Source organism: Phyllostomus hastatus, unplaced genomic scaffold, assembly GCF_019186645.2.
Source record: "Phyllostomus hastatus isolate PE091 unplaced genomic scaffold, TTU_PhHast_1.1 phas_scaffold_182, whole genome shotgun sequence".
NCBI lineage: Eukaryota > Metazoa > Chordata > Mammalia > Chiroptera > Phyllostomidae > Phyllostomus > Phyllostomus hastatus.
In genome coordinates, this window is record NW_025334013.1 from 16,902,349 (window position 1) to 16,920,219 (window position 17,871).

At 51.1% G+C, this 17,871-nt stretch overlaps 1 protein-coding gene and 1 long non-coding RNA gene across 2 annotated transcripts; one reads left to right on the plus strand and one right to left on the minus strand.

Annotated features, from left to right (window-relative positions):
• Window positions 1-231: 231 nt before the first annotated feature.
• TENT5B (terminal nucleotidyltransferase 5B) lies at window positions 232-6,894 on the minus strand. The gene is made up of 2 exons (XM_045859149.1): window positions 6,451-6,894; window positions 232-2,053 (listed from the first exon to the last, which is right to left on the minus strand). Exons 1-2 carry the CDS (start codon window positions 6,712-6,714, stop codon window positions 1,031-1,033), a joined length of 1,287 nt encoding a protein of 428 aa, XP_045715105.1. The 5' UTR covers window positions 6,715-6,894; the 3' UTR covers window positions 232-1,030.
• Window positions 6,895-7,188: 294 nt separating this feature from the next.
• LOC123832123 lies at window positions 7,189-17,871 on the plus strand. The gene is made up of 5 exons (XR_006788006.1): window positions 7,189-7,381; window positions 15,888-16,003; window positions 16,782-16,877; window positions 17,279-17,431; window positions 17,753-17,871. It is a non-coding gene; the product is annotated as an uncharacterized LOC123832123 (long non-coding RNA).

Below are 17,871 nucleotides of genomic sequence, written 5' to 3' on the forward strand. Positions count from 1 at the left end.
AATGTGCAGGTGCAATCACGTATGTAGACATGAGCTCCAGCGCAGCTGTCAAGCTGGGGCTGGTGCTGAGGGGAAGGGGCATTTCCCCAGCCACAGCCCAGGACTCAGACCCCGGCCCCCCATTGTCCCCTCCCACAACATAAACCAGACTCAGGCTGGGGGAGGCAGCCACAGCCCCCACGTCATGAAAGACCCTTCTCCCAGGAGAAAACATGGCACTAGGCTCAGTGTAGACAATTTTTATTGGCAGGTGTTAAGAGTGCAAAATAGTAACAGGAGGCGGGGTGTGGCTCTCCTCCCCCAAGTGAGGACCCTGTAACCAGGCCAGTGGTGTGGGAACACTTGAGTGGGGCTGCCCAAAGTGGACAAGCTCCCAGGCAGGAGGGTTCCTTGTGACATGGGGGAAGGAGCCCAGGCCATGTGGGGCCTACTCACCACACTCCTGGACGGCTGAGGTTAGGGGTGTCAGGGGACCTGGCCAGACATAGCCCTCTCCAGGTATCCGCCTCATGTCTCACTTTCCCTCCCCCCGTTGATTAGCCAGGTTGGACCACCAGACCCAGCCTGACCCAAAGTGACTAGTTCCTATAATGTACCATATTTTAGTCATTGTGTAGGCTGCAGGCCCTCAGAGGCTGCTGGCTCACTGCAGGCTGGCCCTAGCCAAAAAGACCCTTTCTGGGCCACAGAAATCAACTCAAGATGATGAACACTGAGGCTACCACCCCACACATGCTTTGTCTCCTAAGGGCAATTAACCCCCAAGACGAAAAGCTCCTGCATCCCACAGTCATGCTGCTCTAAAAGTGTGCTGCAGTAGGCAAAGGGTCCGTCTGCCAACAGCCCCGGCTTGGCCTTATGCCCACAGGGGCCTCACTCAGGGAGTCTGGTCTGTTCAGTCGAAGGCCCAACCCTGCAGCAGTGCTGGGCCGCCTGGCATAGGCTGCATGTGTCTGGTCATGCCCTCCACACACTCCTGGAGGCCCCACCCCATCAGGGGAGGCCCAGTCACTCCTGGCCAGGGTCTGAGTCAGTTGCAAGGCAGCCAGGTGGGATAGCAGGAGTGGGCCCGGGCCAGCAGAGGCTGCACTGGGGTCACATAGTAGTTGACAGTGGGAGGCACAACTCCATTGGGGCCCGGAGGGCGCCAGGCCAGAGCAGCAGCAGCAGCCGGGCCCTGCTCAGCCAGCGCCTGGAGTGCCATGGTGGCGATGAGGTCCAGCGTCTGGCGGCGCTCATGGTTCATGAGGCACACAGTGCTTTCATTGACCACCTGGTGCAGCGTCACCAGGCAGGCATAGCGGCGGGCTGAGTCAGCCCCGCTGAAGTGGGCCTCCAGGTAGCGCTCCAGCGTGCGCTGCTGCTCCACCAGGTCCGGGAAGTCGATGAAGAAGCGGGAGCACATATAGCGTTGCAGGGCACGCACATCGGTGCTGGGCCGTGGCCGGAAGCCACGCACCAGGAGGTGGCAGTACTTGAGGAGGCCACCACCTCGGATCTCTTCGGGGTTGCGCGTGGCGATGACTCTGTGCCGCAGGTGCTCCAGGGCTTCCTTGAAGTCCCCGTACAGGCTCTCACCTGTCACAGATGGATGGAAGGCCTCAGACATGGGCGTGGATGAGCACTGGCCGAAGAGCAGCAGGGAGTCCAGGATGATCTGGAAGGAGTCTACACTGAACTCGAACTGGCGCCTGACTGAGTCCACGAATTTGAGCTCCACGTTCTTGCCACTCTTGTTGGACAGTGAGATGAGGCTCCAGCGGTCCGTGTCTGTGCACACCTTCACCAGCTTCTGCACATATGCCTCCTTGAGTGTCAGTGGTGTGATCTTGGCCCGGCTCACACCAGCGGGCAGGAAGTCCAGCAGGCAGGCCAGCACTACCTCCTTGGTTAGCTGGAAGGAGGCCTCACTGTGCAGGTCCACACGGAATACTAGGTCCAGATCCTTATAGCCCAGGCCATTCTCGGGGTGCAGCACGTGGCTGGCCGCTGAGCCGTGCAGCCGCACACTATGCACGCGCAGCCCCTGTGCCTCCAGGCTGCTGCGGACAACCTGTGGAGGGGACAGCAGGAAGGAGAGGTGTCAGGAGCCTGGGACCCTGAGGCCCACTCTTGGCTTTGAATCTAATAGTGACAATAACATCAACCACTGTTGGCCACTTACCAGCTGTCGTGCTTTTGGAAAGACTTTGAACTCTCTAAGCATCGATTTCCTAAGCTAGAGAGTGGCCTATTGGAGGAAAGCCTCAGAAAGCACAGCAATAATGGTAACACACACAAGCACAGAATTTACTAAAAGCCAGGTATTATTCTAAGCACTTTATATGTTAGGATATAAATTCATGTAATTCTCACAATAACCCTGTAAGGCAGGTACTATTATCCCTGTGTATTATCACTATTACCCTGTGTTTGAGTACTATAATCCCAGTTTATGGGTGGGGATCCGAGGCACAGAGAGGCTGCACACATCCACACTAAGATAGTGAAGAGCTGAGAGCAGAACTCAGGTCAGCTGGATTCTCAAGTGCAGGCACGTTCTTTTGACTCTGAGATACTCATCTTAAACCATCTTTACAAGGACACAATGAGGCAAATATTATACTCATTTTAAGAAGAGGAGACTGAGGCTTACAGTGGTGAAATATCTAAGGCTCCGAGGAAAAGCTATTCAGAACCGGTACAGCTGGAGTTAAAACCCAGACCATTTCCACTCTTGGGAGAGGGGATGGGTCAAGAGCTCAGGAAACTTCCCACACCAAGTGAGAAGAGATGTAGCAGATCCCACCTGCTGCCACAGGAGCATATGACCGGCAAACCTACGAGTTTTCTTGAACCTGCTCCTCTAGCCAGGCACGTCTTCCCAGGCTTAGGACCAGGTGGGGAGAAAAGGAGAGCTGGGCTGAACAGTTTTCTCAGCAACTCAGAGTACTTCACACACTATCCTGAAAGTGACCAGGCAGCATTCCTTCCCCGAGTGATTCTGCAACCCGTGCTGCCAAGTCAGCGCGCCTGCGGAGGGGATGCCCTCCTCACCTCCCAGGGAATGACTGCAAAGAATGCTCCTAAGTGCTGAGAAGGCAAGCGCAGTGGGGCAATCTGAGGCGGGCGGGTCCCTCCAGAGATGCTTCCGGGAGGAGGACCTTGACTTTCGGGAAGGTATTGTTATGGCTCTGGGGGAGGTGAGTGACTGGCCATCAGAATCTTGCAAGGGCAAGGGGGCAGCTGGGGGAGGGGTAGAAGAGTATTGGTTAGGTACCTATTGGGTGCCAGGCACCGGGCCTTCTCACCGGAATCTACAGGAGATAGGTCTTTATAATCTCCAAGTTATAGAGGGGGACCCTGAGGCTCCCAGGAGTGAAGTCACATGCCCAAGACCATACAGAGGTGCCTTCAAATTCAGGTCTGATTCACTCCAAACTCCATCATCCCCTTTTTACCACATTGCTGTTCCAGGGTTGAGAGGGAGCACAGACCAGAACATAGGGTTTATCCTCCCTCCCTCCCTCTAAAAGTTTAAAGTGAGGCCAAAGCTTCCAGTCACTGAAGCCCACAGCCAGAATAGTTGGGGAGCAGGAAGATGAGGGTTGAGAAAATGACTTGGCTAGACAGACAGGGGAGGCTGGAGGTAAGGGGCCAGTTGATGCAGTCCAGCCTGTGGGACTTTTTACACACACCCTGACAGGTATGTGCATGTAGACCAAGGACAGAGATGGGCCAAAGACCTTGTTTCAAAGACCTGATCAGCCCTGCAGAGCAGACCAGCCCCCTCCCTAAGTATCATTAAAGCTAAGCCTTACTCAGTGCCAGCTCCTGCTCCCAGGCTGATGCCCACCCCAGGGCATGGCATCTGGCCTGGCGAGTAGGTAGCAGTACCCTTGTTAAATCGTCTGCGTCAGGCCATGGGGCCAGCCAGCTATGTCAGCCAGACAGAAGCTGTTGTCTCTTTCCCAGGTGTGACTACAGCCAGCTTGGCAGACAGTGCCCAGATACTGCCACACCCAAAGACTGCAGGGCAGCTTGGAGCCTCCTGAATCAGACTTGCCCGCCATGGAGGGGGCAGTGGCTGTACCCTCCTTTCTCCTGTGCAAGGCCCTTCCCTGGAACCACTCTGCTCCCAGGCCACTGCTGAGACCTGCAGGGAGACTGTAGGTGCCACCAGACAGCAGGCTAATAAAACTTCAAACCCACCTCATACACACCGTCTGGCTGCAGCTGGAGAGATAAGATTGTGATCTTGGGCAAATGACTTATCCAAGGTCATGCAGGCAATATATGGCTGAGCTTAATTATAACCAGGCCTCCCAGACTGCAGGGGTCTTCCTACAAAAGCTTGGGTCCCCCTAGTCCAGGTACAAGCAAGAAGAGCATCTCTAGGTGCTTAAATTTCTGCTGTGAAACCCTTGTGGGGAAAAGAGAGAGATTCCAATTCTTGAACTGTGTGGCTACTCAGCACTGGTAAGAAGCCCAAAGTTAACAACCAGCACCTACACCACATACCCCCAGCACCCCCAACTGCAAATTTCCCACCAGCTTGTGAAGCTGCCAGCAGCAGATTGCTGCCAGCTGCAGATTCCTACCAGGAGATGGACTTTCTCCCTTGTGGATGCAAGCGCACAGGCCAGGTGAAGGCACCTGTTCCCTTTGGATTCTAGAACCAGGAAGGGTGTTGGAGAGCAGTCCAACCCATCCCCATTGAACAGATAGGGACACTGGGCCCAGCCAAGGGAACAGATAACATTACAGGTCCCAAACCTCCCAGTCCCGCTCTGAAGTCTCTGCTGCCCTTCCCCACCACAGCAAGCAGCTCCCTGTTCTATGATGTCTCTGGTCCTTGTCTAGGAGGACATTGTACTATTATTGCATTGTAAAGGCAGCTCCTATTGGCCTGCAGTCTCCCCCACCTGGCTGGGAGGACCTGGAAAGCAGAAAGGCTGGGTACCAGTCATATCTATGAAGAGGGCTTGGCACAGAGCAGCACTAGGAAAGGCAGTTTGGACTATATTGACAAGGGCAGGTACTTCTCCTCCAGGGCACCCCTTGTCCTTGCAGAGGAGAGCTGCCACACTGGGCTCCTCCACTCCCTCCCCCATGCCTAGGACAACAGCCTGGAGGTACAGCAGTTGGGGCTCAATGTTGACCTGACTATGTCGGGGAACAAAGCCTCAAATGGTTTCCTAATTACTCTATGCCAGCGGGCAGCGGAGGAATGCCTCTGTGAGGTGCCACTGGGCTGCAGGTGAGTCAGCCCTGGAGAATCTGCCCCCACCCCCTCCCATTCCTTGGGAGGGAGTGCAAGGTAAATCCCCCAGTGAGCACCCCTCCCTCTCTGTGGAAGCTAAGGCTTCACCTAGCTTGTTGGCTACTGCTCAGGAAAGAAAGTCCATCTCTGGTAGGAAAGTGCAGGAATTGTGGCTGATTTCTGGTTTCTTCCTATCAGAAGACATCTCATAAGACTTAAAAGTTGAGTATTGGGAGCTGGGGAAGGGGTGGAAGCAGCTCCTGGGAAGACCCAAGATTCTCTGCATTTGATTTTCACTTCTGTAGGTAGTCTTAAGCAGCTCACTTCCCCTTTTGGGGCCTTAGCTTCCCTAGCTATAAAATGGGCACAACAATGACCATATTCTAGTATTTCAGAGCATGACAGTGCACGGGCTATACAGATGAAAGAGCAATTTTAGGGTTGCTGAAGGTCTGGTAAAGGGAAGAGGGAGTCTGGGGAAGAGGAAGGGGATTGCCAGAATTCTCTTCTCCTGCTCCTCAGGACACAAATGGGGCTTGGGACCTGGTCTGACCTTCATTTCCAGTGGGGAGGAGAAGAAACACCTAAACTGGACACCTGAAGTTGCCTTTCAGCATGCGGGCATCGGGTCTGGCCAGGTGCTTAATATCCTCTGGCCACAATCCCAGCTAAGAGGGTCTTTGTCAGGATTTCTTGGCTCTTCCACGTAGCTAGGGGGCTCTTGATTCAAGGGCTGCGGGAGCACAGGACAGAGTCTGCCCCCAGAACCTTGAGTGAGGGAAAGTGTGGCAGTGAGACCCAGGAGTGGCGATTTGGAAATGAAAGGAAATATTTTGGACCCAAGAAGGCACACCTACCTACCCAGAGCTGCCTGGCGTCTTTTGTCCTTGTAGGCGGGACTATTCTTTGCCAGCTGCCAAATCTCTCCTCATTCTGCTCCCCTCCAAGCCAGAGCTTGAGTGAATTTCGAGGGGAGTCGGGGCTCCCCAGGGGTGGAGGAAGGGAAAGCCAAGAGGCGAGGTATTATGAGGTGCAGGGGGTAGGGGATATAATCTACCATCAGTGCTGTACCATTCTGTTTCAGCCTCTGTCGCTCTTTGACCCTGATTTTCCATAGCTGTTGAGCGAATCGAGTAGACTCCAGGGTCCTTCCAGCCACGAGAGTCTCAGGATAGAGACCCCAGACCTCTCACCCAGCGCCCTCTCACCTGCACGATCTGCCCCGGCTGCACGCTCAGCGTAGGGAAGTTGCCGCGCCCGTGAATGGGAATCGGCTCGCTCAGGAGCGCGTCCAGCCGCTTCACCTGTGGCCAGCCCAGCCCACTCAGGTGCCGTCCGAGGGAAGCCGAGGAGGCTTCCGGGTCGGGGCCGCCGCCTGTCTGGGAGGCCTTGGCCACCGCCGAGGCCGCAGCCGTCCCAACCTGAGCAGCCGCCGGGTCCTGGCTCTCAGCTCGGCTCTCCGACGGCATCATTAACCTTGTCCCGGGGCCCCGACAGCAGAAACCGGGGGTGGTTAAGGGGAGGAGGGCAGGGAGAGCGGCTGGGCCGGAGCCAAGGCGGGGCGCGCGGCTGCAGGGACCGGACGGCTGCGACGGGGAGGCGATCCAAGGGCACACCTACGACGGCGACGACCTACCGACCCTAAAGCTTGTCGCTTCAGGCCCAGCGACCTTTTATATGCCGCGGGCGGCATGCCCATTGGTACCGGCAACTGTCAGACAGCTAGAGTTGCCCCGCCTCTCGACAGCCCTGCCATTGGCCAGCAGACCCAGGGAAATTCTGATTGGTTGAGAGGCACGCCCGTGCCCCGCCCCCTTCTCGACTAAATTCCCTCCTTTGGTCCTTAAAGAACTTCTGTTCCCAGTGATTGGCCGCGGCCGTGCAGGCCTCGGACTTAAAGGGATTGCGCTCTCTCAGGGCAGACGGGAGGGAGGTGACCAGTGGAGTTTGCCGCGGAGTCAAACCACTAAGAAATGTCAGGGTTTATTTTGTTTGTTTTTGGCGCTGGAAGGAATTTAGAAACACCTGGCCTGGTCCTAGTCATCCACTGTTTTCAGAAGCCCAGAGAGACTGTGCCACTTGTTCAACTCCACACAGCGCTCCTCCTGCTTTCCCGCAATCTTCCAGAAGTGAAGAAAGGTAACTGAGAGTATACCGAGGTAGAGACTTTATAACGCACTCTCTTGATGGGCCCTTGACAACCACAGGCTGGCCAGCCTTAAGGTTCATGTTCAGAGGAGGGGAAACCTGCTCAGAGAGGGGATGTGCATGACTCTCTCAAGGTCGGCCCCGGTGCTGACCGTGGACCGTAGAATCTGTGGGCGCGTGCTCATTCCACTAAATTTGCACAGACCCAGGGCTTGTTTTGGACTGGAAGATAGAGGGAAACTGGAACTGGGGGCTTTGTCTTCCTGACCCAGCGTCTCAGGCCCTTCTGCAGCACTGTCTGTCAGGGGCTTCCTGGGTGGCCGGTGGAAATCTTCCCTGCCAGCCTTTTCTCAGCCTTCTCAGGTCCTGTGTGCCCTTAGGCAAGTCACTAAACCCCTCTGAGTGAGTTCCCTCGTCCATCCCAAAGAAGGTGCTCAGTCAATATTTTTAAAAATTTGATTTATTTATAGATAGCCAGAAATTTTCATGTGTTCTATTGAAATACTGTTTTTTCCCACTTTACGGAGCCCAGAGGGATTCAGTTTATTATTACTTTTAATCTTTTTTCTGAATTTTAATATATGTTTTTTGTGGCAAAATTTTAGAAATTGAATCTGTCTGATTCATCACTACAATATTTTTCTCTTAAGTGAAATGCCATGCACCTAACAATATATCAAATTAAATATCATTCTCCTAACACTCCCACTCTGTAAGGCAGGCTGGGCAAGGAGTAATATGCCCAGTGTACAGAAAGAGAAATCAAAACTGGAAATAGTGCACTATATTCCAAAGTCACCAGCTTGCCTATGACAAACATAGGACTAGAACCCTGGAGGCTGACTCTCAGACCAGAACAGCCACTTCTTCTTTCTGGAGGCCCAGCACAAGCAAGATCCTGCCCTGTCCCCTTTCTCCATCTTGTTTGGGATTAGGGGCTTCCTCTGTTCCCCAGGGAGGGGACCTGCTGCTTACTTTATTGCTTGGTTGTATGACTTTGGCCAAGTCCCTTGCACTGTCCTCAGCTAAGTTGCCTGCAATTTTGTTTTACCTTCTCTTGAAAGATGAGAAATAGATAAGCAGCCTCTTTTGGCTGAGTCCAGAATCTCCAAACCCTTGGTCTCTGTGCCTCAGCAGAGAAAGGAAGAGAAAGGAAACTAACATTTACTAGATACCTGCTATGACCAGATCACTTTATATACATCACTTCTAATTCCTAAAAATACATCTTGCAATGTGGGATCATTATCCTCAATTTACAGATGAAGAAATCAAGGCTTAGAGAGGTCGAGTGAAATGCCTAAGGTGATACAACCACTAATTGGCAGTGTGGGACTCAAATCCAGGTCTCCTGACTCCAGAGCCCTATTTCTCAGCTGCTCCTCGTGGAAGAGTTGGCACAGATCACAGCCATGCTGGGCACAGCTCTGGTACCACCCACAGATCCATTCATTCATTCAAACATTAGACAACACATATATACTAAGCATTTACTGTATACCAGGTGCTGGACTAGGCCCAGAGCTATGAGAGGCAAGATTCCTGACCTTTAGAACTAACGTTGTAGTATAGAAAGACAAGTCAAGTAAACACGTGTATAAGACGTTTCAGATAGTGCTGAGAAGAAAATAAAACAGGATAATGGGAGAGGGAGCAGCCATATGTGCATGTGAGTGTGAAAAAGAGAGATATGCTGAGCGAGAAAGAGAATTGGAGACATCAGTCACATCATTAGATGATGTAATCATGGAAGGCCTCCCTAATGAGGTGATATTTCCATTGAGTCTGCTGGATCCACTTCTGCCCTATCTCCTCATGCTTGTTTCTAGGCTGGGCAGCAGAGAAGGTGCTAAGCCACCCATTTCTAGAATCCTGAAGGCTTAAGCTGGGAGGTCTTTTGACAATCATTTTGTTCACTCTCTTTGCACTTTACAGATGGGAAACCTGGGGTCCAGAAAGCAGAAGGGATTTTCCCAGGGAGACTAACTGGGGTTGGAACTACACAGGGGCAGGGCCTTGTGAGGGTGGCCTTGTGCTGTGCCCAGTCCACACGACTGAATCAAGTTCTCTAAGGAAGGAAACTTAGATCTCTTTTCCTCTCTCCTTCCTTCTGTCTGTGCTAGGAAGAGCAATTAGCAAATTCATGTACTGTGAATCACCCTTCTGTAGGCACTTCTATTCCCAAAGCTAATTGGTCCCATGTTTGCCCAGTCACAGGATCTGAACATCATTATGATGGGGGTGGGGGTGACTTGGGGATGTAGGAAGAGGATAGAGGGAAAAGCAGAGGGTTGCGGGGGTGGGGGGGCGAGAGAGGGAGAGAGAGAGAGAGAGAGAGAGAGAGAGAGAGAGAGGTAGAGAGGGAGGTAGGTATACTGAGACAGAAGAGGAATGCTCACTAGACTTCCTCGTTTTCACCAAAACCAAACTTTAATTATCCTAGTGAATGGAGGGAAACAATGGCAGCTGGGGTACACCCTGAAGAGTCCAGCTGGCTTTCAAATGTTATATATGAGTCTTTTATCCTGTACAAATTTCCCGTATTCATTCTGACTTTGATTTTAAAAAGGAACTTGGTCTCTATGATAATTGAGTCTTAGTGACATAGAGATAAGTCACTTTCCCTATCTGGACCTCAGTTTTCTATTCTGTAAAATGGGAGTGAAATAGGAGTCAGGCTCTTCCATTCACACCTTACATGATTTGAGGAAGCGGGAAGGGAGAAAGAGTTCTGGGGAGAGCTTTGGTGCCTGCACTGGCCCCTCCTCAGCTTTGGGATGCCGAACAAGAGCCTGGAATCGCACTAGGCACTAATTTTTTGACACAGGAGCAATCTCTCACTTCACACATATAAAGTGTACAACTCAACACTGATTTGTATACTCACAGAGTTATTCAACCAGTACTGTAATGAATTTCAGAACATTTCCACTAGCCCCTAAGGAAACCCTGTACCTTTTACAGTCACTCCCTATTTTTCCCCAATCCCTGCAGCTCACAGTGCTAAGCAACCATTAAACTATTTTCTGTTTCTATACAGATTGACCTATTCTGGACATTTCATATAAATGGAATCACATACTATATTGTCTTTGTGATTTTTTTTTACTCTGCATAATGTTTTCAAGGTTCATCTGTGCTGTAGCATGTATTATTGTTTTCTTTTTTCTTTAAGATTTTATTTATTTTTAGAGAGAGGGGAAGGGAGGGAGAAAGAGAGGGAAAGAAACATCACTGTGTGGTTGCCCCTCCCACACCTCCTACTGGAGACATGGCCCACAACCCAGGCATGTGCCCTGACTGGGAATAGAATTGGTAACCCTTTGGTTCACAGGCCAGTGCTCATTTCACCGAGTCACACCAGCCAGGACTATTTTTTCTTTATTGCCAAATAATATTCCCTGGATACATGGATATAACACATTTTATTTATCTATTCATCAGTTAATGTACATATGGGATGTTTCCACTCTTTGACTATTATGAATGCTGTTATGAATATTCATGTACAAGTTTCTTTAAACTCTTTTTAGAGCAGTTTTAGATACAGCAAAATTGAGAGGCAGGTACAGAGATTTCCCTTATAGCTTCTGCTCCCACATATTGCATAGTCTCCCCCATTGTCAACGAAACCCTACCAGAGTGGCCCACTTGTTACAGCCGATGAACTTTCATTGACACCTCACCATCACCCAGAGTCCAGAGCTTACATGAGGGCTCTCTCCTGGTGTTATCCGTGTATACTTTTTTGTGTGGGTATATGTTTTCATTTCTCTTGGATTTGCACCTAGGAGTAGAATTGCTAGTCATAAGGTGACCTTATGTTTAACCATTTGAGATTTTTTCCAAAGCAGCTACACCATTTTACATCCTCAGCAGCAGTGTGTGGGGGTTATGATTTCTGTACGTCCTTACTAACACAAGTAATTACCTGTCATTTTGATTCTCATCATTTTAGTGGGTATGAAGTTGTATCTCCTTGTGATTTTGATTTTGATTTCTTGGGGGGCTAAAGACGTTGACTATCTTTTCATGTGTTTTTTGGCCCATCTATAGCTTTGGGGAAAGGTTCATTCAAATCAATCCTCTGCCCATTTTTAACTGTATTGTTTGAAAAAAATTATTATTAAGTTCTGAGAAGTCTTTATATATTCTAGATATGTGTCCTGTATCACATACATGATTTGCAAAATTTTCTCCCATTGTAATAGTGCTCCCTCGCCTTTTTTTTCCTTTTCCTCTCACTGGTTTGAGAGAGAGACACACACACACACACATTGATTTGTCGCTCCACCCACATACGCACTCATTGGTTGATTCCACTTGCTCCCAACCCATCAGCCCATTGCTCCAACCAAGCTACCTGGCCAAGGCCAAAGCTGAATTCTTAACGGAATTGCTTCTCCCACAGCAAATGGCAACTGCCAGTTCTTGGACTGAAAATCCAAGGCCATTTTTTATTCCCTTTTCTGTCATGTCCCACCATTACCCTTTCTCTCACTGGCCCCCTGCTTTTTGCACTTGCCTTCTACAGTCTCTTTTCAACCCAGCAGCCAGAGTGATCCCTTAACAAATTTTTTTTTTAATTTATTTTTAGAGAGGGGAAGGGAGGGAGAACAAGAGGGAGAGAAACATTGATGGGAAAGAAACATTGATGGGAGAGAGACATCAATTGGCTGCCTTTCGCACACACCCAGCTAGGGACCTGGCCCTCAACCCAGGCATGTGCCCTGACTGGAACGGAACAGGTGACCTTTCAGTTCACAGGCTCAGTCCACTGAGCCACACTGGCCAAGGCCAGAATGATCTTCTTAAACCCAAGTCAGGCCCTGACCGGTGTGGCTCAGTTGGTTGCGTGTCATGCAAAGCAAAAGGTTGCCAGTTTGATTCCCACTCAGGGCACATGTCTGGGTTGCTGGTTTGGTCCCAGGTTTGAGGTATGTGAGAGAGACAACTAATGGATGTTTCTCTCTCACACTGATGTTTTTTTCCTTCTCTCTTTCCCTCCCTTCTCTTTGCTCTAAAAAAAAAAACAGATCTTTAAAAAAACCCAACACCTCAGATCATGGTTTTTTTTTTAAGACTTCATTTATTTATTTTTAGAGAGGGAAGGGAGGGAGAAAGAGAGAGAGAGAGAAACATCAGTGTGCGGTTGCTGGGGGCCCTGACTGGGAATCGAACATGCAATGCTTTGGTTCGAAGCCCGAGCTCAACCCACTGAGCTACACCAGCCAGGGCAGATCATGTTGCTTTAATGCCTCCATCACACTTGAAGTAAAAGCCCATCCTTCCAATCACCACAAGGATCTGCTGAACACCCCACCCCACCTTGTTCCCCCTCCCGTCACTCATCAAGGAGGCCCAGGGGCTTCCTTGACATTCGTCTCCCACCTCAGGAGGTGGCAATGGCTCTTGCATCTATCTGTCCCTGCACCTCTTCGCCTTGCTAGGCAGGTGGCTTCTCCCCCAGCTCTTCCTGGTCTTTCCTCCATGTGTCCTTTCTCAGTGAGGCCTTCCAAACAACACAGTGAGAATAGCAGCCTCCCTCTCTGGCCCAGCTGTCCTCTACTCCAGCGATGTTCAACGTTTTTCATCTCACGGCACACAAACTAATTCCTAAAATTCTGTAGCACACCAAGAAATATATCTTTTGCCGCTCTGACAAAAAAATAGGTATAACTTTGACTCATTCACACCGGACAGCTATTGTTGTGTTGGCTGTTGTCCTGTTTTCATTGGACAGTCTAAGGGGAAAGAGGTCCGTGCCCCCGACTAAACAGTCAGCGACGCATACTTGAAAACTGGCTGAAGATCCTGCTCTGCTCTGTTGTCCCCACAGCACCCGACGCCACCTATACACCATGCTGTGAGTGGACCTGTTTCTTTGTGACTTGTTTCAAAGCTTCAGGGGGGCAGGGATTTTGTCTGCTTTCTGTGTGTCCCAGCTCCTGGAACTGTGTTGACAGTTATTCAGTGCTTGATAAATATTCACGGAATGAGTGAAGCGACACTTGAGGGACGGAGGAAGGAGCGCTCTTCTAGATCCAGCTCTTGCAGCGAGTGGGGCAGCGTGGCCCCAGCCAGCTCTCTGACGTGGGGACTTTCAACTTGGCACTGGGGGATCCCTCCCGAGGTCACTGAAAGTTGGTTCCTGTTTGCCAGCCAAGGAAGCCTGGTGTAGTGGGAGCCAAAAGCTTGAGTTCCTGTTCCATCTTGGCCTCTTGTTGTCTGTGCGACCTGGAGCGGATCACTCTCCCCAGTTTCTCATCTCTGTTTCTCATTGGATCATTGTCACCTACTTTCAGGGCCGCATAAAAGACCCAGTGTGTGAGCAGCGCCGGTGCCCGGCATGTAGTCAGCACTCAGTCCATGCTTGCTCTCCCCAGAAACAGCGCTAATTTGGAGCGCGGTTCAGATGGGTGGTTTTTGTTTGTTTGTTTTTGCGGCATGGGAAGGACACAGAGAGAGTGAGATCGCAGAGGGGGCTGAAGCTGGGAGTGAATCGGGAGGGCCAGGGCTGGGCTCTGGAGGACAGAGAGGGGCAGCAGAGGGCAGGGCTGTCAGCAGTGCACACCTGGGGCTCACTCCCCTCAGGTTCAAGGCAGTTCACAGAGCCCCCCCACCCCGCCCCCCCCGCCCCCCGCCCTGCATTTGAGCCTGTCTAACCCTGTGGGGAGGCTGGTGGAGATGACTGATGATTAAGCCCATTTCATGGGTGAGGAAACTGAGGCTGAAGAAGATGGCAATATGCATCTTTGTCTCATCTCCCCTTCTAGAGTGGAAGCTTCTCAGGTTCAAGGGCCACTCACTTCCATTTCTGTCCTGTCAGGGCCAATGTTGCCAACTAAAAACAAGGGGTTGCTCATCAGTGGGTTGCTAGCCCCGGAATACCCCACCTCCTTTTTATAACAAATACTTCTCAATACCTTCTTCCTTGTAATGAAATGCAATTCACAGATAATACATACTATTTATACACTCCTAATTTTGAAAAAAATGAAGATAGTGTTCTAACTGAAATGTAAAGAAGAAAAAGAAAGGTAATTTTTTATGGTTTGATTTTTCATTGAGATATAATTGACATATGACATGTTTCAGGTGTGCAACATGATTCCATGTCTGTACACGTTGTGACGTGATCGCCACAGTAAGTCTAGTTAACATCTATCACCATCCAGTTACAATTGTTTTCTTGTGACAGAACTTTCAAGATCTACTTTCTTAACAACTTTCAAATATACAATACATTTTTGTTAACTATAGTCACCATGCTGTATATACATCCCCAGGACTTATTTATAACTGGAAGTTTGTCTATTTATAACTGGAAGATGCCTTTTTCCTTTTAAACCTGTAGGTATGCAGGCCGACTCTTGTAGAATAGGGCTTCTCAAACTGAAATGTGCATAGGAGTCACCTGGGCACCTTGTTACAATACAGATTATGAATCTGCAGGTCTGGGGAACGACCTGAGAGTTTACACCTCTAACAATCTCCCAGGTGTTGCCCAGCTTTTGCTCCACAGGCTGCAGGAGGTGCCTGGTTCCCTGGGCCCACTGGGGAGTCTCCGCCCACAGCCATCCCCTTCCCCAGGCCCCAGCAAGGGGCAGCCCTGTCTGGCGCCTCCCAGATGGCTGCCCAGCACAGTGCCCGCCCTGTAGCCCAGCCTCATTCCTGGCACATACATGTGGCTGGGCGCCCGCTGCCTAAACAGCAGTTCTCACGGGAGGAGCCCGCCCTGGGGAATGAGCCTCTGGGGAGGGAGGGAGGCCTGGGGAATTGACGTCCTAGTGGGTGGGGCCTCTGTGTCCCCCTCCTCCTCACGCCAGCCCCACCCTCCTCCCCACTACTGCTTGGGTCAGTAAATCCCAATGCCCTGATCACTTGCTCCACCCACCCTCCCATTCCCTTTTCTCCCATGTTCCCTCCTTCCCTTTGCCCTCTGTCTGGGCTGGGCCCCCACAGTAGGGAACCCAGATGAAGCCAGCTGTTCCCTGCCCTGAAGACACTCAGTCTAGGGGCCAGCAGATAAGCAAACAGACAACGTTCATCTTTAAGCAGGTTTTCTGTTGCAAGAGGTGGGTAGGAGAGAGCTCATTCCAGCCTCCTGGAGCAAGCCCTTCTCTTGCCTGGGCCAGCCTAAAGGGATGAGAGCTGGGGATCCCCAAGTCTGGTTCAGCTCTAAAGTCCCGATCCCTTCGTGGCCAGTGAGGGTTTATCCAACCTGGGGGTGGATAGGCCAGGTAGAAGACTTAATGTCGGCTGGAGCTGGTTCTGGGTAGGGCGGGGGGTCGTGGGTCCTAGGGAGGCTCTGAGGAGGTCTCCCACTGACCAGGCCAGGCTGACCCACTCTGGGCTCTGCTGGAAGGAGAACCATTACTAACCCATGCCAACAGCCATCGCAACCACCCCTCCCTCCCATGAAGACTGAACGCTACAATTTATAAAACGCTTTGCTTGCCACCATCTCACCTGATCCTCATAAACTTGGTGTTAGTGCCATTTGTCAGATGAGAAAACTGAGTCCCAGAGAGGCCGAGTCGCTAGTACAAGGTGCCAGAGCTAAGAGGACATCCTAGGACTTGAACACAGTACCTGGGTCTGAATTATCCGGTAAGTACAACCCTTCCAACCCTCGAACACGGGGCCCTAAATTTCCACCAGAGTCCTTAACTTTGGATATTAGAGCTGCACTATAGAGTCACACACCCCACATGATGACGTCTGGGTCAGCTACGGACCGCAGATTCAATGGTGGTCCCATAAGATTATAATGGAGCTGAAAAAATTCATGCCTAATGATGTCTTAGCCCTGTAGCGAGCTGACTTTGTAATGCAGCACATTACACAAATACTTTCCATTGTGCTATAATTGCCTACAGTATGCAGTACAGTAACACACTGTACATGTCTGTAACCTAGGAGCTGCGGGGAAACAGAATTTGTCATCCCCAAATACGTCTCTTTGTCATAGGATTCCTTTAGGCTGCTTAATTTTAAGGAGTGACAGGGAGAGCCACTGAAAACCAAGTAGAGCTTACACCCTGTGTAAGATACTTAAATTTGTAAGGAAAATATCCATTTGTAAGGGTGCCTCCTTTGCTGTACGTACCTGGAGGTAGCGGAGGGAAGGGGGGACTGACATTCTATCAATGCAGAAGACCACGGCTGAAATCTGCATACTAACCTTACTGAGCCCTTCCTGCCTGGTAACCTCCCGTAACTCTCTCCACCCCCAACCTCTTCTTTGGTCTTCGTCTGAAGAGAGTATTTAAGGGGGTGGCTTCAGCCACTTGGGCAAGTTGCTCAGTTTTCCTGGGTCCCTCCATGTATGTGCACAGGAGGCATGTATGTTACTAAACACCTGTTTGTTTCTCTCCCGCCACCCTAGCTTTTATTATGGGGACGTCTTAGCCAAGAACCCAACGCATAGAGAGAAAACTAATTATCCTTCCCTGTAGAGCAATAGGCTGCCATCTAGGTTCATGTAAGTACACTCTATGGTGCTTGCACAACACAATTGCCTGACAATGCGTTTCTCAGAACGTATTTATTTATCATGAAGTGGCACATGACTGTATAAATGGGGAAACTAAGGCCCAGGGAGGGGAAGGGTCTTGCCCCAGCCCATAAGCCAGATAAGGTCCTGGCCTCCACCCTCTATGGGCTTCCACGGCTCCCTCTCCTCCTGGGGACCCGGAGGCTACTTGGAGAGAGCAGGGAGTGAGGGTTTAAGGCAAGAATTCTCTGAACCAAAATGAGAGCCCAGCAGGGGCGGGAGGGGTTAGGGCCTCAGAACAGAGACTGTGTCTCTGTTTAGAGACCGTGTGTCTCTAAAGCAAGGAGGAGGCTGTGTGGTGGGCTTTCATTTGGTTTTGTTTCTCACAGTTTGCTCCTCGGGCAAGAGCTCTAGTCCCAGCTGCAGAGGTGAACGCCGGTGCTGAGCCGAGCTCACTCCTGGCCTGCTCCACTCTGTGCTCAAGGGCCAGGCTTGTCATGATTCGAGGGATGAGCTGGAGCCTGTGTCAGACGCAGATGGAGGTGAGAGTGTGTTTTCTGTGGCCCGATCAGTGCCCAACCCAGAACCAGGGTGGGGCTCTCTCTGGGCCTGGGTGGAGATCTTTGTCACCAGGCTTAGGCCCAGTTTATGACCAAAGTCAGGGCTCATCCTGGGATCAGGTAACAGGGAGAAGCAGCCCTTGATCCCTCCCAGGACAGACCCAGGTCTGGATCCCAACGTCAAGAGGGTGAGTCAGGCAGCCAGGCTAAAAGCTGCAGGCCCCGGGCTCCTGGGCTGCAGCAGAGGCTCTGGTGAAGGTGGTGCACCTGAGCTTATGCCCAGGGTCTCTGGTCTGCCATCAGGTCTCTGCCATAGGTGACCTCCTGTCTCCACTATGTCCCCCCACCACATCACCTGCGCGCTGGAATTCTAGGCACACGGTTGGCTGGCTCCTTCTGCTGGTCCCATCCCAGGCTCTGGA